The following is a 20281-nucleotide window of genomic DNA, read 5'->3' as shown; positions in this document are numbered from 1 at the left end:
CATCAGATTGGAGATGCCCGTGTCTGGTTGCAGATATCGCCGCCCCAACCTTCTCTTACTGCGAGTCTGATGAATTTAATATCTAAAACCAGCACATGCCCCCCTCCCATTCTCAGCACAAGGTTGCAAGCAGCTGCTGACAATGGAGGATTGAAATCAGAGCTCCCACATTGTTTTAAATCAACTCCTTGGAGGGAAAAGTGCCAACACAGTATGCAGCGCTGATTTGATCGCATTTGAGTGCAGAGTGATATGGAACGCGATTTTATTGTTTTTATTTTAAGTTTATTGAGGAATCAAATGGAGGGCAGTGAAGCATGTGAAACGTCCCTTCAGGTTTGTTTGCTTTCCGCTTGGACTTTTCCCCCCTTCCTCCTTGTTAATGATGAACACAGTGAGACACATCCTAATGTCTGACTGTCTGCAGCATGTCAGTGTAAAATGGCAGAAGGCAGGTAAAAAAAAAAAGGTTTTAAATTCATTGAGAAGGACTTGTAAATTTCATTCACATCACAACACTGCCTCACCCGTTTTATGATGAAGTCCATGAGCTGGAAAATTGATGTAATCATCTTGGCCTCTAGTCTACATTGCACCCTAATTTGGCTGCAGGAGGAGAGGAGAGGATGACTGCATCGCAGCTTGCCCTCAGCTCCTGAGGTCGAGGCATCTTGGGGACGAGGCCAGCTACAACTTCCTGATTGCAGAGAACAGAGGAGCATTAATGTGGCTCAATTACGCAAGGCTTTATTAAAGATAATTGGCCATAATTACAGGCCTGCGTTCACCCCAAAGGCGCAAGAGTGGCCAGGCAGGTTGGTCGGGGCTAAGTAAACACGTCTGACTTTGACCTGAGGTGCGGTAGGCTGGACACAGGAGGATTCCACATTTTATAGGAATGTGAAATTTCGATTCATGCTTTGACGGCTATTATCTCAGTTGAAGGTGTTGTTACATATCATGCCAAATGCCTTTCTGGGCGAAACCTGAAGGTAAATTGTTCCTGTGATCTTCAAACGTATGCAAATCTTGATATTTTGCTGAAATGATTGTGACTTCTTGGTGACTTTTCAGCAATTGCAACACTCGGTTTACTCAACCCGTGCGAGCTGAGCGTCTCAAGGTTAAGCAGCACATGATATTTTCAAAGATAACTCCAGGCCTAACAGCGTGCTATTATGTGGCATGTTTAGCTACTCAGGAATCAATTGCTACCTGAAATGAGCCTTGATGCCAACAAATCGGGTAAGCGAAGATGCAGCATTCCTCCCAAGAACATATTTTTTTTTTTTTTTTTTTTTAAGGGCTAATGACACGGTTCTGCTTTTTTCGCGCGCACGCTATGTTCCTAATTTCCTGAAGTGCTGTCAGTGCTGAGTGGATTAGTCTTAATAATGTTGCGCTCAAAGTGTTTGCGACTGGCATCAAAGTGCTTCAGTGTTGATGTGTGCAGTGCTGTTTTTGTCGAACATCCTGGCATTGTGACTTCATTTCCATAAATACCATTTGCAAAATTCCAGTTTTCTCATTACTAGCTCAAGTAGCTCAGGGTTTCACTCAGCGTGCCCTTACTAGTCCATTAGATAAATCCGTAACTATAAACATTTGCGGAGTTGGAACCAAAACCCAACAAAAGCACACTTCATGCTTTTGCTCGGAGAGCCTTCCTCTCCGTGCTCGCAGTGGCAGTTCTGCACAAGTGACTGCAAAAGTCAGTCACTCGGGTGAAATGGCCTATTAGCGAAAGAAGAGTATAAATCTCAGAGTGGTGGACAGAACACGTTCACTTTTCTGACAGCGTATTAATATCTGGCGGGCCTTTAATCAGGACACGGTGTCAGAGGATTATTTTAAGACCTGTCAGAACCGCTGGGCCACTCCTCTCTGGATGAACCAAGATGAAAGACAGACTCTCCAACATCAGACAGAAAATGAGTTCATTACTGTAATTAGGCCTCTCTCCCATCTCGCCTTCGCCATTCCTTCCTCCTGTTCACCAGGCCTTTTGTCTTAAACGCCCATAATGGCGATGCATTACTCCACTTAGCGAAAGCAGACCTCTCACCCCTCTCCATCTGCTGTCTCACTTGTGTAGACCAAAACAAAAGAAAGGCGAGAGAGAGGACAGAAAACACCCTCCCAACAGGTCACACAGAAGCACGGATTCTGCTGACCAAGTCGCCTGTGGCACTCTCACTTGGTGGAGGAAGGTGGGGGTCGAGACATGGTGCAGGTCGTTAATCACTGTCAAAGGGAAATTGGCTAATAGAAGAAAGTAAAGAGAAACACAGACCACCATGTTCACCGGGTTATCCTGTCCAGGGCAGCTCACCCTGGCTTGACCCCAGGCAGCAACACAAACAAGGAGAGGCTGGACTTTATGAACTTAAACAGGCTAATCTGCTGTTTCATGAGACTGGCTTGAAAGACAAAAACTCAGAATAGATTTTTTTTTCTTTCAAGTGTTTAAAATTGAGGTGTTGTGCTGTAATTTTTAGCCCCTCAACATTTTTAGATGTTCAAGTGCAGACGCTATGCTGCAAACGGCGCTAACAAACGTCAAGCTTTGATTGTTCTTTGCTCTGTCTGTGTTGACAGGATTTCTGTCTGTTTCTCTCTCAGACTACAGTGAGAAGTCAGTCATGCTGTTTTGTTGTCATGCACTGACATTACAGTATGTCAGTTTCTTTGTTCCTCCTGTCCTCAGTCATCCGTTAAAAGCTTCTATTGGAGTGTCACCACTGATAAAGCTGTTTGTGCAGGTGGCGCATTTTGCTGTCACTCGCTCTAATTGTGAGTGTGAAAAAACAGTGTTCAGTCAACAGCCGACGTCTGGGTGTCGGTCAGCAGACTGCTCCCTGTCATGCCTTGAAAGGAGACCTGGTATTAATTTTGGTTGACCAGAAAAATCTAAAATGGCTGTCTTGCTGCAGGAATAGAAATATGGGAACAGCTACTTAATATTTTTTTCCCTTGAGGTTCCATGTTTGTTTTGGCTAGGGGATATCTCCCATGTTGTCTTGAGATAATGGATGTTTAGTGTTGCAAAGCAGTGGATATCTCTTAAGTATTGGCTTACAATTCACAAAGACTTTAGGGATAAAGTTAGCCTTTAAACAGACTGCTCTAGATCTACGCATGTAGGCTGCATTCACGATTGCATGCTAACATGCTATTCAGTGCACAGAAAGTGATGTAGGTGTGAAACCTAACTACGAGCAACAGTAACAGTGGTGTGTGAAATGCATACCTTTTCTGGGCTTTGTTATTGTCACTACACTGCAGGCAGACGCGCATTTCATTATTCATTTCCAGCAGAATATTGCAGTATGCAAGAAGACGATGCCAAATAAGAAAAAATATAAGTGAAAGGGAAATGTGGTAGTCATATGCATAACCCTCAGTGGTGGAGAGTGCCCAAGGACACTTAATAACCCCCAGTTAAAGTGTAAAAATAAGGTTTTAATTTGCTAGATGTAATATCCTTTTTAGCGTATATTCGTTGTTACCTACTTTCCCTTAAATGAGGTTTGGGGTTATTATAATGTCTCAAACTGACAACACAGCTCTCAGGAAGTGAGGGTTTACATGCTAAGCAGCATGACAGCAAAGCACATGAGTGGAAGAGGAATATACAGGAATGACTCTTAAACTCAGAAATGACTTGCTATTTTGCACTTGACATTGGTAAGCCTTTTGAATGAGTGTTTAGTTAAATGCCTGAAGGGGGGAAAAAAAGGGATGTGGTTAAGAAATGCCTTTGACACCGTCACATTTTGTTCTAAAACATAAAATATGCAAGTAAAGCTTTTTACGTCTCTCGGAGATGTTTGTTTGCTAACGAGACTGCAGAAAATTGCCTGAGACATTCAGCAGCTTTGGAGGCTCAGTGATGGGGAAGATGAAGTCATTAAACTGTGATGTAGTTCATTTATAAGATAGCATTAGCATTTTACTTCTGGCAATTGCATTTATTTTTCAAAAAATCATAAAAGTTGCATTAATTGGAGATTATGTTGCTGAACAAAATGCCAGTATCACAAACTTTTTATTACCCATGAGTCTTTTTTTCCCTGCAGTAATCCATAAAAGCCTATTAAGAAATCCCATTGGCTGTTTGTCAAGGAAACCAGGGTGATGCAAACTTCCGTGTTGGCCTACAAAACAATTCCTGCAGGATCACATGGAAGTACTGCTATGCACCTTGAACTACAACTTCTTTGTACACGTGTATGGGAGAATTCCTAATTATAGCTCAGGATTTATTGTAGTAATAATAAAGTCATATTTTCTACAAGATCTGCAGCTTTGGCTCTTAGAAGACGGGCGTTGTCTGTGATTAAAAATAAGTGGCTTTGTTATTGTTCACCACACGGCAGTCAGACACATACTTCATTATTCATCATTTGCCATTTGTAACGGACAAACATATTTCCCACAGCAGTTCTCTTCGCTACATTATGCATGACGCAACACAATTTCTTGCCTTCATCTTTAAGCCCCTTGTTAAATATAGTGACACGACATGCATTTTGCTGCTCCTGTTAATAAAGCCGTTCTCATAACAACCCAAGCCCCCGGTGGGAGAGGGAGGGCTGCATAGTTTGGCTGTTGTTGTAACTGAGAAGTCGTCATTACCAGCCTGTTCCTACACATTTAGGTCATGCATGCATTAACCTGTATTCGGCCCAGGCAGAAGTGAATACTTTATTATTAAAATGTTTCCAACTCGTCCCAAGTGTATTTGGTCTAGTCTGGCTTGCAGCTAATCTTGATGTGGCCCACATTTTCTTCCTAAAATAGTTTAGCCCCCCTCCTTAGCAGTAAATGACAGAGAAATGTAAACAGTTGTCTGGAAGCTGTAGCGATCATACTAAAGGCCAAGCGGATGGAACTGAGACAAAGACTGGGACCTCGGGCCCATATACCATCATTTATCATGTTCACAGTGAAACCTTTCAAAGAAAGACGCTTTAGCTGAGCTTCCCATCTTCGCTGAAGCGAATACTGGGGATTCGGTCCATGTTCTCTTTGATGGCAAGGGTTTTACTTGATAACTCGGGGGGTTTTAACATGATTGCAGTACCAGAAGAAATGAAGCACAGCACTGGCCCCAAAGAACAAGAAAAAAGCATTTGGGTCAATGTAGAAAGCCTTGCAGTCTCTACTGCAGTGTAGTGTGATCTACAATGCAGAAGTCGGTGTTAGTAAAGAGATGAATCCAGTATAACACCTCCGTCACCTACCCACCCCCCTCTGGATCTACAACACACCTTATAGCATGGGATGAGACTGATGAGAGAAACTTGCTTGTTTCTTCTTTGAGTTTCATGAGTATCTTTATTACTTTGTCCCAACCCGTACCTGCTTTTAAAAGTCTGATAGTCGATGTTCTGCAGCATTATTTACAGATTAAGTGGAAGCCACGTGTTTGTGTATTTTTAACATCTTAAATACCCAGTGGCTTCACTCTCCTTCTCTCCGTCCTTGAATGTTCAGTCTTCTGAATCTGATATGAGCTTTTTCTTCCCTAACAGAATTAGCATAGGCCAAACTTTACCCTCTGAAGTTGTGGCAGTGCTGCAGTAGACTTTATATATATATATATGTATTCTTACAGTTCTACTCTGTTTTTTTTGTTTGTTTCTTTTGTCACAGCCAGTTTACCTCATCAAGTCCTTGTTAATTTTCCTACTAACCAGATCAGATAAAAAGGCAAAGTGGAGCTGGTGTTGAATATGCATCAGTTCTCCAACTATCCCTCCTGTATAATTTGCCGGCTTGATGATGCTGCAAGCCGTTGGATCAGATATTGGTACATGCGAACATTTAGTTCAACATCTGCCTCTTGTTGCTGTAATTTGCTTCACCGCCATCTGTTAAACATAGACTAGAAGCACCATCCATGATATACATCTATCTAGTTATAAACCTATAATGGCACTCTCTACTCCCAAAGATGCTAATTACTCGTACTCTGCGATAAGCTCGGCGTAGTTCCAAACCTGAAAGATCCCAGCGTAGCCCGTGGTGAGAGTTTATTACAAAGATAACTAGGTACAGACAATTTGGGTCAGCAGTTTTTCTTTTTAGCTTAGCTGATTGTGCCATATTTTGGAGTCCTGCTGAGGAATAAAATACTTGTTTTAAATGAAAATGTCTTTTCAGAGCCTTTCAACCTGCTCGCAATGCGCTAAATTTTTTTTCTTTCTTCTGTGTTTCTGTGCTATAGATCTACCACCTCCAGCTGTCGTTATTCATTGGCGACACGCTGTGAGAGAAGGCTCCGCTCTGCTGTGCTACGGCGCGCCCCAGTCATTCGTCCTTGACGCCCAAATGCTGTGTGCCGATTGTCATGCCACCCGTCCTCTGTGAGTTATGACGGCTGCTTCGTTGACTCAGGAAAAAGGCTGCTCCTTGGCTCACCAGTGAGCAAGTCGCATGATGAAGGAGGGTCCTGGAAGTCTGCTCTTCAAGGAATCTGCCAGCAGGATATGAGTATTTTGAGCCCTGTGACAGATAACAAATCAAACCTTGTGGGAATTGTGGGAGGCCCAGAAGAATACTCCAGAGTCATGCAGTCAGAGGAGCTATTCAGCAGGAAGCTCAAAGCCTTGAGCGATAGCATGGGACCTCCAGCCTCCAGCATGCAGGGGAAACCTGATGGTGCAGGCAAAACAAACGGTACTCCGGCAATGCCTAAAATGGGTGTCAGGGCCAGGGTCACAGAATGGCCGCCAAGGAAAGACGGATGGGACGGGCGGCCTTCGCCTAACTATCAGAGTGTGATACCCGTGTTTCAGAACGGCCAGCAGGAACACACTGTGGAAATACTAGAACAAGGTGAAGCAGTCTGTCTGGAGGTGGACTACACTGACAAATACACGCTGAGTGACTTTCTCAGCCACTCTCCGCTGAAGGGTCTGCACCCTATCCGTCAGCGGAGCAACAGTGACGTTACCATAAGTGACATCGACTCTGAAGACGTAATGGACCAGAATGCCGTCAACCCAAACACTGGAGCCTCGCTGCACCGCGAGTACGGCAGCACATCCTCCATTGACCGCCAGGGCCTGACTGGGGATGGCTTCTTCACCATGCTTAAGGGCTACCGAGTTGAGACCCTGGACCACCGCAGTATACCCCCTCTGGGTTTCCCCGAGTTGCTGCGCTGTGATGCCTCGTTGTCCCCCAGCTTGCAGACAGCAGCACAAATTGCAAGGGGTGAGATAGTCCACATTCCAGGCTATGACTACATAGACAGCTCCCTACTCTACAGCCGGGAACGGGAGAAGTCCTTCATGCGACGTCTTAAATCAGAGTCGTCAGAAACTTCACTGTTCAGGAAACTTCGGCCCATAAAGAGCGAAAGTGACGCGCTGCGGCTCTCAATCGAGGACGACCGGCGACCGCTCAGCTTCCAAAAATGCTTCGCCCACTACGATGTGCAGAGTGTGCTTTTTAACATCAGCGAGGCGGTGGCGAGCAGAGCTAACCTGAGCCAGAGGAAAAACACTACTACCGGTGCCTCAGCCGCCTCAGCTGGAGCCGGAGCTGGTGGCGTGTCTGGAGGTGGAGGCGGCGCTGGACCTGGAGCAGGAGCCGATGGTGGAGCAGTAGGATGCAACAGTGCAAATCCCCCCATGTTTGAGTCTCCACTGGGCAGCAGAGAGGACTTGAACCCAAAGGAGAACCTGGATGCAGACGAGGGGGACGGGAAGAGCAACAGCTTGGTGCTGAGTTGCCCGCACTTTCGCAATGAGATTGGTGGCGAAAGCGAGAGGAAGATCTCCCTCTCCAGAGCCAACAGTGTCAACTACAGCGGTTTGTCAGAGAGCTGCTCTTTCGAGTCGTCCCTAAGTTCACACTGCACCAACGCAGGAGTGTCTGTGCTGGAGGTGCCTCGAGAAAACCAGCCAATCCACAGGGAAAAGGTCAAACGCTACATCATCGAGCACATTGACCTTGGAGCATACTACTACCACAAATTCTTCTACGGGAGAGGTAAGGAGCTGATTTCTGTTCTTACAGATAGTTAAAAGTGATGATGCAGCAGGATTTGTGTGACTCACTGTTGAGGACTATTAAACTTTCCAGGCCAGCTACATTTTTATAAAGACTTCTTCAGTCACCTGTGGGGAAGCAAGTTCCCAGATGGAACAGCCTCATCTCACAGGGTCAAATATCTCAATGTCCCAGTTGTTTTTTGTACAAGCACATGAAATAAAGTCCAGAACAATAGCAGGCTTGTGTTGGGTGCGAGGGCGTGTGTTTCACTTCCTCAGCAGAGGAGCGGTCATGTCCTCCCTCTGATATTACTCCGAACCCTGCGGAGAAACTGCGATTAGTCATGTGAAAAAGAGAGAGGTGAGTGAGAGGGTGTACTGCAGCTGTTCCCTGCAGGGACTAAGAGAGTACGAGGTCTCCTCATATGAAACTTTAGGGTCAGCAGAACTACGCCAAGGTCCCAGTTCTCCTCATTAAAACACCTAGGAGGCGAATGCTGGAAATACTGTGCTGACCCCGACCCATCACCGCATTATACATATCTGTTTTTCCCACTTCTCTGTGCAATCTGTGCTCGCTGGTCTCAGCAGATAGAGTTACCCCGTCTTAAGCCTGCCCCCACCATAGAAAACAGCTGCTTCACCTTTCACAGATGCCTTAACCTCTTCAAAAAGACACTCTGAATAAAAGTGTGTCTCTGAGAGACATGCTGATAATTGCCCAAATGCCTTGCTAATACTCATCCCAAAGCTGGGTTCTGGATTTGGGTTGTGCATTTATTTAACCTGCTTTCACAGCAATGCAGGCCTGTGTATAACAGGCCATTTTCATGAAGACATTATAGTCTTTAGGGTAGGATGCCTCTTTCACAGTACGTGAATGTAGCCACTGCCTTTTTTTCTTTTTTTTCTTCCTTTTTTTTAAATAAGGTGTTTTATTTTATAGACAGGTCTGTCATCACCTGCGCTTCACAGCAAAGACACACTCACACAAACATGACTATGTGTCACTATTTCTCAGCAGGCTTTCATCAACCTGGACTGAACATTGATCCAATTGATTGCCTAAAGCCCTGCTTCCCTTAGCAACCGGAGTGGTTTTACCCCTAATGGACACAATGCTTCCTTCACACAAAATGGGTCAACCTTCACTACAGGTCATGGTCACATTAGGTGTTTGGGTTGACACTGAGATGTGCAGAGGGCAATGTAAACCATCTCTTACTGAGATGCAAGGCTTGAAATAAAGCTTGGAGCACTAAATGTACAGAAGAAGGGGCTCACAGTGTTGGACTTTCAAAGATTTTTTTTAAGGTGTTTCTGTGGTGTGGATTGACAGCAAAACGAGAAGGGGGCATTATTTGACATGAAAAATCAAAGTCATCCAACCTTTGGCAAATTGTCAACACCATGTGATGGGCACCGCTGACATGCTAAAGAAATGTGTTGACAAAAAGCTTTCCTCTAAAGTCAGCATTGTCTGACTCACTGTGCTCTTGGTATTTGGATGCCTTGTGGCCTCCATTGCTACACAGCCCCCCACCCCACCCCCCACCACCACCATTTGACCTTATGCCTTACAGAGCATTTCCCTGCAGAACTCTGCCCCTGACAAGCTGTGCATTCGTCAGACAGTTAACCCTACTTTCCCTCCATACAGATAATTTATTATTCATGCCGATGTGCGTTTTGCCACACTGTTTATGCCACAGTGACAAGAACCACGCTATTTAACACAGCTTGCACTGCATGGCGTGGATGTAATATCGAAAACTTCAGCAGAAATCTCTTCGTGAATGTCACTGCTTTGTGGACCCTGCTGAGGTTTTTCTTTTAGCTGTTGAATCCAGGTCTTTCTCCTCAGCTTTAGCCTGGATTAAGGGAGTGTTTGCTCAAGGCCCTCTTATATGTGTGCCTACACACATGCACGCACGCACGCACGCACGCATGCATTGTGTGTCAACAAAGAAATTAGTACTGGTTCTTATGGCGCTTAGAGCTGAAAAGACTAAAGCCCAGCTAGTAATCCTTGTCGTGTAGTGAATTTTTCATTAAATCAGCACAATAACTGATGGAAAGAATTAACGACCGTATAAGAAATGTGGCCAAAAGACTCGACTCCTTTGGAGCGATACTATAAGCAGTAGAGCTGGCACTCTGCCCATCATTATTATTATTAATTTACTCTGAAAATTAATGTCTAGACCTCAGGGTGTCAAAAGGGGAAACAACCACAGACTCTCCATAAATGGAAAAAAGTATTCATCCTTCAGGGGGCATAAAGAGGGCAAGGAAAAGTAATGAGAATCTGCCCATCACATTTTGATATTTTCAGCACACTGGAGGGGTGAGGAGGTTACTGGAAACATCAGATTTACCCAAAGTCATGAAAATCCCCTGGAAGTTTCCTGAAAATCTTGCCTTGGGTTTTTGAGCAAAGTAGATCGAAATATGAAATTTTGAGTGTCACTCGATAAATGTTTTTCTAAGATTAAACCGGATTTACTAACTTTCATGCCATGATTGTTGACATAAGTAATGGATATATGGACCAACACCAACATCTTCAGAGTGACACCCCCCCCCCGTAGTCATGTGATCCATTTTCTACCAGGGTTTGGATGTTGGTGCGGTGTTTTTCTCACACCATTCTTACCCACGTGGTCATCTATCTAATATGCATACCAGTACATGCCATTTATAAAGTGCAAAGCTCGACTTCTGCATCATTCATTTCTAGCATGAGAACAAAGTCAAGTGTTGCTGCTGCAGTTGTTGTGGTGGTAGTAGTAGTAGTAGTAGTGGTGGTAATAGTGGCAGCTGTGGGAACATGACTTATGGGGCAGAACAGTCCATTAATTTAAAATGACAGAACAACAACAAGAGGAAAAAAAAATGTTTGCATGTTCTGTGGGCGTCCTGAGCGTCTGCTTCATTCAGTTATGGATGTTATGCATCATACATGCACTTCACTTCAGAATAGAAAACTGAATTAAATTTCTTTTGAATTGACCTGATGTATTATTAAGGTCATAAATGTATTGATGCAGACTTATATTAAGACATTATGTCATGTCTGTACTTCAGTCTGCATGTGTCTGCATTGTGCAAAACTGGATGCCATGTGGAGCATGTGGGTTTTATTTATTTAGCACCAAATCGTAACAGCAGTCTTATCAGTGCTTTATTAAAAAGCAATGGCCAATGACTCTGTATAAGAAAGTACTTGGTGATGCTGGGGAAGAAGAATCCCCTTTTATCAGAAAGAGAGTGCTGGCAGGCTCAGGGAAGGGAACTTTGCTAGTACCAGGTTGGATCCTCTTGTCTTCTTTGTGGCAATGCTTCAACAAGCTGCTTTAAACGTTCATCAGAAACTTTGCTCCATCTTGACACGACAGCATCACACAGTTGCTGGAGATTCATGATGTGAACTCTGCTCTTGCTCTACTGGATTGAAATCTGGTGACTGTAAAGATCATTTAAATGAACTCAGTCATGTTCAAGAAACTAGTTTGTGATGATTTGAGATTTGTGACATGGTGTATTATCCTACTGGAAGCAGCCATCAGAAGGTGGGTACACTGTAGGCATAAAGGATGGACATGGTCAGCAACACACTCAGGTGGTGTTTAAACGATGCTCAGTTGGTACTAAGGAGTCCAAAGTATGGCAAGAAAATAACCACACCCTCCCCAGCCTGAACCACTTGAGATAAGGCAGGATGGAGTAATGGGTTGTAGCTTCAGTTCCATGTTGACTGGAGTGGCCCCTGGTGTCTTCCGCTGTTGTAGCCCATCTTCAAGGTTCAGAGATGCTCTGCTGCATTGCTTAGTTGTAAGAAGTAATTGTTTGAGTTACTGTTGCCTTCCTGTCAGCGCTGAACATTCCCCTCCGACCTCTTCCATCAGCAAGGCATTTTCACCCAGAAACTGCCGCTTGCTAGATGCCCCCCACCCCCCACCCCCTCTTTTCAGACCATTCTCTGTAAACACTTAAGATGGCTGTGAAAAAATCCCAGTAGATCAGCAATTTGGCAAAGACACATCCCAGCTAATCTAATAATGCCACATTCAAAAAGTCACTTTAATCACCTTTTCCCTCATCGCGGTGCTCAGTTTGAACGTCAGCAGGTCATCTTTGCCATGTATACATGCTAAATGCATTGAGTTACTGCTATGTGACTGGCTGATGAGATCTTTGTTGAACAGATGTAACTAATCAGCTGGTCTGTGAGTGTATAGGTAAACAGATATTCTACTGAAACCACAGCAGTAATTTGATTGCGTGTTTTCAAAAATATTTGTAATTTATTATTACTTTATTTATATTGAAGCTTTCTTTCTTTCACCAGCTAACATAATGTCTGATAACATGCATAACTCTCATTTAATTTTATATCTCTTTCTCTCCCTCCAGAGCATCAGAATTACTTCGGTGTAGATGACAATCTTGGGCCCGTGGCAGTCAGCATCCGCAGGGAGAAGCTAGACGATGGAAGGGATAAGGAAGGGACGCAGTACAACTATCGGGTCACCTTTAGAACCAGTCAGGTAACGATAATACACTGATGTGCACTTTTCGCTCACTGCTTACATTATGGATGCATGATTGGAGAACCTTCATGACCTGTCACTTTATCGAAGAATTGTTTACTAGCGCGAACATGGATTTTTCACATTTCTCATATCACATTCAGTGAGACACGTTAAGGTCACTCCGTCTGCGGCTCAGTCGAGCAGTACAAGAGTCCAGGAATGCTTCAGTACCCCTGAAAACAACAGGAAACTTCTCTGCCCTCTTAAATCTGCACTAATGTGTCCAGTGATTCGGTGCCAGTTGTGACTCAGTTGGCCAGTAATGCAAATACTGATACAATGTATCAGAGGTGGGTAGTCGCGCTCCTTCGCTCACTTTCACACATCTCGATGAACACACAACCTGATTAATCCTAAAAAACGGAGAGGCAGAGTCCTGGTGTCCCTGGTGGGACCGTATCGTCTTGATTGATGCTGGCTTGTCTCATTCACTGAATAATTCAGGTGCAACAGATGCGTCAGGCAGGAAAATGTCACTGATATCCAGTGCCCTTCTCGGTTTAAAGCACCACTCCCACGATAAAACAATGTATCTGGGTCATGGTAGCCCTGCAAGTGGCACGCAGGCAGTGTTTTAACTCCCCGACCGCTGGAGCATCTATTTGCATGTACTCCTGTCATTTAGCCTCATTGCTCTCTCTGCGCGACCTGCCCCACATCGCTCTCTCTTCCTTCCTCTGCTATATAAGTCTACTTTTCGGAAAGCCTTTCTATAAGACCGCAGTTGACTGCTGACATGTTAACAGGCTGTGCAAATGGAAATTTGGATGTTGTTGTTTTGAAAGTGTTTACTGGCACACTAACATCTAGTATTCAGTTAGCCTGTCTCAATTATTTAGAATTTGAGTTACCTAATGCTGTCCAGAGTCATAATGTAGTCATTACCCTGAACAACAAGTCAGCATATGGAAGCATACCTGACCCAACCCTATCACACTGTACAAGTAGGAGTGTATATGACTGTTAACTGGACAAATCCTCACCATCTGTCTTTCCTGCCAGCTGACCACCCTCCGTGGTGCCATCCTGGAGGATGCCATTCCATCCACGGCGAGACACGGGACGGCCCGCGGCCTGCCGCTCAAAGAAGTACTTGAATATGTCATCCCTGAGCTGAATATCCAGTGTCTGAGGCTGGCCATCAACTCTCCCAAAGTCCCGGAACAGCTCCTCAAGCTGGATGAGCAAGGGGTGAATAATACATCGAGATGTCCTCTTGAACCGTGTTTTGAGTGCTACCACTGATTTTTGCTGCTGCTGATGATGATTTAACGGGGTAATCTGAGGTTCAGTGCCTTGATGATTAATACTTGGTGTCTTGCATTTTAACATATGTATATATATGGTTTTTCCTTTTTTTTAAGACCCCCCCCCCCCACACACACACACACACACACACACACACAAAGAAAAAATTGCGTAAATACTATCATTTGTAGTTTTACGGGGGTGATGCATTACATGCAGGACTACTACTTGTCGAGACGAAGTGACTCACTGTGGAGTCATAACTGTGAGGCTGCCAACCAGCACTCCAGGAGGTCACTGCATCTGGACAAACAATAGTGAATCACACAACCTCTTCACAAAACCAAGACGGATAACGCTAACAAGATACAGCAGGTTAACAAACGTGCATCTCTGTATGTGAAATCTTTCTCTGAGGAGGGAAGAAAGCTGTCCAGAGATTTTCCAGCTGTTTAATTTTAAAGCCACCGCAGCCACATATCAGGAATGAAAGATTGTTTGACTGCATTAGCAAATCACGCTACATACTTCAGGCATATGCGTCTCTATTTGTGACATTTACCTCAGCTATAGAAGGAAACTGGGGAGGGATTAACTTCAAATAGCAGGAATCTTTGTCCTATATACGGGCTTGTTATAGATGGATAACACAGACTCCTGGGACGAGGCGCAGACAATATCACACTTAAATAGAATCAATAGAAGTCCTGTACTCTCTGCAGCCAGCACCAGTTTTTGGCACACTTGTTGTGCTGATAGGACACTTGCACATAAGCTAGAGTAACTTACTTTTGACAGCCTACTTTGTCTGAGAGCAGGAGATTTGGTATGCTGCTCAGACGGTGGAGGGTGTCATCTTGCATTATCTCTGTTTGAATAAAATTGCTAATAGTGATATGGGCTCTCTATATTCACAGCTGTCACAGATTCATTGCGTGATCGGAAGGCCTTTAATTTCTCATGTAATGAAACTGGGGGAAAAAAAGATGGAATGGAGAGTGGAAGGATTAGCCAGGGGTGATACTTGTTTCACCATCAGAGAATTGTCTGCTTATTAGTTTAATTACATTCGTTAGCGTGCGCCCATCCTTCCAATTGACAGGGGAAAGGTTCTTATAATAGGAAGTGTCAGCCAAGGCCCTCTTCTGTGTTAGGATTTTGTTACACACATAAACAAGAGCAATGAAGTGTCCTCTCTAAAGCAAGTTAAATGCACTCACGGTGGCAGGCTGTGTGTGTCCAATTATGTCAAAGTAACTTTGTAAATAAGTGCTTTGAGGAAGTTCTTCCCACCAGATGTTACAGGAGTTTGTTCACCTGCCATGTGACTCCCCATGTCTGCAGATAAAGAGTTTGATAGATGATGAAACTGACACATGGGAGGCAAAAAAGGCAATAAAATAATCTCAAGAAACTGCCTTCAGAGGAGGAGAGCCCAGGCTAAGTGGGGCTTGAAGCGCTTCCAGTTGGCACTCCTCTGCGCAGACCTCAAACCAAAAGCCCAGTGGAAGCCAGTTTTATATTTGGATGTCAGTATTTTTGCACACTCCTGTTATAATCATTAATGTTATTCTTGCCGGGCAAATGTTCAATATGTCAGGCACTCCTTAATCTGCTTTTTAACCAAGCTGGACTTTGACCGCCCCTCTAATGTGTTTATGTGAGGAAGCTGATACGGGACAGGAAGAACTGTAGCCTGATGATCTGCCTGAGTTTTTTTTTTTTTTTTTTTTTCTTCCCTAAAGTGCATGTTTTTTGAGGATTTGTGTGTGCACGCGCAATTCTTTGGAGATGTTAGATGTTAGTCTTTTTGTTAAATGCTTCCTCTTGCTGTGAACAGAGTCAGAGAGGGTCTCCTGCATCTGCAAAAAGAATATCCCTGAAAGCGGCCTTGTAGACTGCGCCGTAACAGCCTCGGACGTAAGAAGAGAAGAGAGCATATGTGAATGTATTTTAGATCTCATTGTAGATCACAGTGAATTGACTGTGCGCAGATGGAGTGGGGAAAAGGAGTTGGCAGCTAATGAGATTTAGAGATGCGATCTTGAGTAAGAAATTACAAATTAGGTTTTGTTTTTGTGTAAGCCATTGATTTTTCAATGCGTATCTGCTGTTTCAATCTAAAGACTCAAATCTGGAAAATTAAAATTCTTTAGTTTATTATTATCTGTGTCAGTTAGAAAATGTTTTAAATTTACAAGCACTGGTAATACTCATAAATTTGAAGAACAGTCGGAGAACAGTTACTGACCTTTTCCTCTAAGTTATGTTCGACAGATGATATTCTCCCTAACCTAGAAAGCTAATCTCCCTGCAGTGATCTCATTCATAGCATAAACAAAGAATAAGTGCAGGAAATTTTGCAATTACAAACACTGCGTTTTTTAAAATCCCCTGGCCTTATATTGAAAGTTGGAGAAGTTTCTGTAGTGGCACTTTAATGCAATAACCCCAGCAGATGTTTGTGTAGTGGTGCATGGTGATTGTAGCCAGGTTTAAGTAGCCATATTTTGGATTTTTGCTGCATCAGGACACTGCAGCGCAGACACATGTCACACCACGCCATCCCTCAGGAGCCGCTCGGAGCTCTCCGGGGGGAACACTGTCCCAATTTCTTTCTCCACTCATTATGTGTCTTTCGTTGTTTGTGTGTTCTTATTTTAGTTTCAGCTTTTGTTTAAGTGAATGAGCAGGAGTTCAGTTTTCAACGCCCTGCAGCTCTGGACAGATGGAGAAAAATTGGAGATGCTTTCTTTGCTAAGATTTTTGGCAAGGTCTGTTAAATGGGATTCAGCTCCACCTTAACAGAAGCTACCGCCACTCCAAAAAGAGCCATCACAGACGGTGATGCAACAAGCTTCACCGAAGGAGCACTACTCATCTGTATCTTTGTTACATGTCCTGTGTGCTTGCACTTTTCAAATTCGCCCCAAAGGTTAATGTGATTACCCTCCCTATTGGTTAGGCTGTTAAGAGGAGCTGGAGGTCAAGCGAGTCCATATCACACAGGATAAAAGACAGAAGGCCACATCATTGCACATCATGCCATTTCCACGGGGCTCAATGGTATAATAGCTTTTGGTAACCGCAGGAGCTTTAGTGCAGAACAGACTGCCTGATGGGAGGAAGTCACCATGACAACAGTGTCAGGAGTACACCGGGAAATCATAACCTGTAACGGAGGAAAAAGACAATTCCAATTTGTTTCAGTATATAGACCATTTGTCAGCATTCACATTCAGAGAAACCCTTTCTTCCCGCCGTACCGACACATTGACTCTGGGTCGAGATGAAGGTGAAGCTGTGAATAAAGGGCAACAGGTGCCAAACGCAAGGGGCTGCCTCCTCATCTATTTGTTTCCACCCTTGACCCCTTTTCTTTTTTTCTTTTTTCATCTTCTGCTATCATCGGGAGGGTGTAAGCCTTAGAACTCATGTAGTGGAGAGATACTCTCACACTAATCTCACAAGAGAACCACTCCAGATGTTTTATTTCTTCCTGTCTCTTGAGGAGATGAGTTCATATCAGACATTTCTGAATTATAGCAACACTTGTGGTGGAAACTTGAGAGATTTGGCTCCCTTTTCTATGCCTTTAGATGGTCTTCTCAATAAACAAGACGTCTGTATATCTGTATGTAGACACATTTGTTAAACAGTCTTCCTAGTATTTCACAGCTACAAAAGTATCTCCTAAGGAAGAGGTCCATTAGAAAGTATTGAAATACTATTGTTGGCAGATTATGCCTTTTTCTTTCATAAACCGAAACTGTTCTGCTGTATGTCTGTAATCCACTCCTCGTCACCCCGCAGCTGCTCTTAAGTAGCAGCTAATAGCTCAGGCTGATTTATACTCTGCACAGTGCTCCTGAGAGTTCATAGCCTAGCTTCACAAAAGGGGATTTCAGCTCTCTCTCTCCCCAAGAAGGGTTATGAAGGCCTTCACATTAGCTGTGACATGATGGAAAGTGGGCACTTGCATGCTTTGAGTGCTTAATATACAGTATGTATGAGTGTGGCGTGCGTGATACCTATCAGCAACAGGAAATAGTACTCACTGAGTGTCTGTCTATTTTCCTCATTCCAGCTAAGCTTCCAGCACAAGGTGGGAGTACTCTACTGCAAGGCTGGCCAGAGCACAGAGGAAGAGATGTACAACAACGAGAGTGCCGGCCCAGCACTGGATGAGTTCTTGGATCTGCTTGGTCAGAGGGTGCGCCTCAAAGGCTTTACCAAGTACAGAGCTCAGCTGGATAACAAGAGTAAGATAAAATGCACAACACCCTCGCCAAGCTAAACATCCACAAATGCTAACCCACACATTTCCAGTCCTGCTGAGTGCAGATGCTCCGCTGTATGTGTTTACAGGGACTGTAGTGCATCTTCAATCTTAATTTTTGTTCTATGATATCATCAGATCGGCTAACTCGGTTACATTTTGCAATCTGGCCTGAGACCCTGACCTCCCTGTCTTCTCTTATAGCGGACTCCACAGGCACGCACTCTCTTTACACTACCTATAAAGACTATGAGCTGATGTTTCACGTGTCCACCATGCTCCCCTACACACCCAACAACCGGCAGCAGGTGAGTAAACTGTACCCTTCAGGCTCTGTCTTCTGCAGCACACCACCCACCATGCTTGCTCTTCTCTGTACTCAGTTGATGTCTAATAGCTTTAATAAATCCCTGAGCAAGTTCCTTTTAGGATATCACCTATCCTGACTACTGCCAATCTTCCCCAGAGACTCATTTCGCCACGGTAATGACCTATCAGTTGAAAGCGCGAGCATTGCCATAGCGACGGTACCCCGTAGTAGGACTTTAATCAGTGCTTCCCCAGGGGCTGAAGCAGACATGTTATTAGATGGACCTCTGTCTGTCCGTTAGGTGGATGTAGCAGTGGACTGTTGAGCGATGGCCCTCTAAAGATAAGATTACAGACGTTCACTGTATTAATCTCTATGCTGATCATATGGATGTACTTTTTGAGTCCATAATACAACCTGTGGGCACCACCCTGTAGAGATTAGAATATCTTGATGGAGGCTGAATGTACAGTCTAAAACAGCAGAAACATCTAACAAGTGAGCGTAGAAACATATGATTGGTGGTGGTTTTTTCTCTTTACCTTTCATGCAATTGTATTTCATAAAGTGGGACTGTTTGATTTAATCCCTGGTGGTAATATTCCAGCAGGGCCAAGCAGAGCTTGACCTGCTCATCCCTTCATCATTTCCAAATCACCCCTGCACCCTCTAATCCTGCTTGTTTCGGGCTCTCACCGACCCTGACTGACAGGCTCACACCAACCAGAGAATGGGGGTTAATGACCTGCACAGGCCAACAATACAAGCAGTATAAATTGGGGTTTGAGTGGATATGTGCCCTTCACACACAAATCCTAAATTGAGTTAGTTGATATCTCTACCACCCAAAAATCTCTTTGTCCTGTTTTTAAAGTAAAGTCTCAGTATCCAAATTGGGAACAGTGATTCTGTCGAGGAGAAGGGCAAAATGTGAGAGCTTACTCAAAGGATTGATTTTTTTTTTTTTTTCCCCGTGCAGGGCATGAACTGATGCCCCCGTCCCTGTATTCAGTGTAATAAAGATGCTCAAATGTTAATCCAGGAAAATGATGCTAAACAGGTAGTGTCCCATTGATTGTATCAAAACTTCTTGCAACCTGTGAGGCTATGATTGAAAAATTGTTTCCAAAGGAAAGGCCTGTGGGAAGATTAGGAAACATAAACGGTGACAACCTCATTTTCTCAATTGCCACACCATGTCCTACTGAGAACGTGACGTACACGCCACAAGATTGTGCAGAGGCCCTCACAGATGAATTCACTGTGTACCAATCAATGAGACAGGAATTTAACCCTGTAATGCCAAGTGTATCATATCTGATACATGAGCATAGATCGAAAAGCCTGAATAAATTGCACAAAAGTTTTTGAAACAATTAATAAATAAAAATGCTGGATGTAGCAAAACTTAATTAGTTTTCTTTTAATTTGTCAATAAGTTCAATAAACACGCCAATTTCAAAAAATGTAAATTTTCTGGCAATTATTTAATGACTAGACTACAGTTATTATAGTTTTGTATTTTCTTTTAATAATTTTAATAATAATAATAATAATAATAATTATTATTATTATTATTATTATTTTTTTTTTTTTTTTTCATGTTGACCTTTTGTTTTCAATTCAGTTAAATTTCAGTTATTTTGCAAAGTGGATTTTCTTATTTCAGTTTAGGTTTTGTTGTTTGAAAATGTTTAGTTTAGTCTTTTTTCTTTAGTCTTTTTTTTTTTTTAGTTTCAGTGTTAGTTTTAGGCTTTTTTTCTTCATTATTATTGTACCAAGAGCATAAGTCAGAGGCAAGATTTAGGGAAATCAGTCTGTATAATAAAAACATAACTTTTTG

The 20281-nt window shown here is 43.5% G+C and overlaps 1 protein-coding gene across 5 annotated transcripts in view; it reads left to right on the top strand.

Moving 5' to 3' along the window:
• Positions 1-20281, top strand: part of LOC100695374 (signal-induced proliferation-associated 1-like protein 2) — an 82086-nt gene that overhangs the window by 25825 nt on the left and 35980 nt on the right. For all 5 annotated transcript variants that reach the window (XM_025897393.1, XM_019366744.2, XM_025897394.1 and 2 more), the window contains exons 2-6: positions 6233-8004; positions 12423-12556; positions 13604-13792; positions 17937-18111; positions 18333-18436. In XM_025897393.1, the coding sequence (XP_025753178.1) occupies positions 6495-8004; positions 12423-12556; positions 13604-13792; positions 17937-18111; positions 18333-18436 (2112 nt within the window). In that variant the 5' untranslated portion in view covers positions 6233-6494. The remainder of the gene's footprint in view (positions 1-6232; positions 8005-12422; positions 12557-13603; positions 13793-17936; positions 18112-18332; positions 18437-20281) is intronic.

Source organism: Oreochromis niloticus, linkage group LG13 (assembly GCF_001858045.2).
Source record: "Oreochromis niloticus isolate F11D_XX linkage group LG13, O_niloticus_UMD_NMBU, whole genome shotgun sequence".
NCBI classification, from domain to species: domain Eukaryota; kingdom Metazoa; phylum Chordata; class Actinopteri; order Cichliformes; family Cichlidae; genus Oreochromis; species Oreochromis niloticus.
The sequence above is the reverse complement of the archived record's forward strand: the minus strand, read 5'-3'. Positions and strand labels throughout refer to the sequence as shown.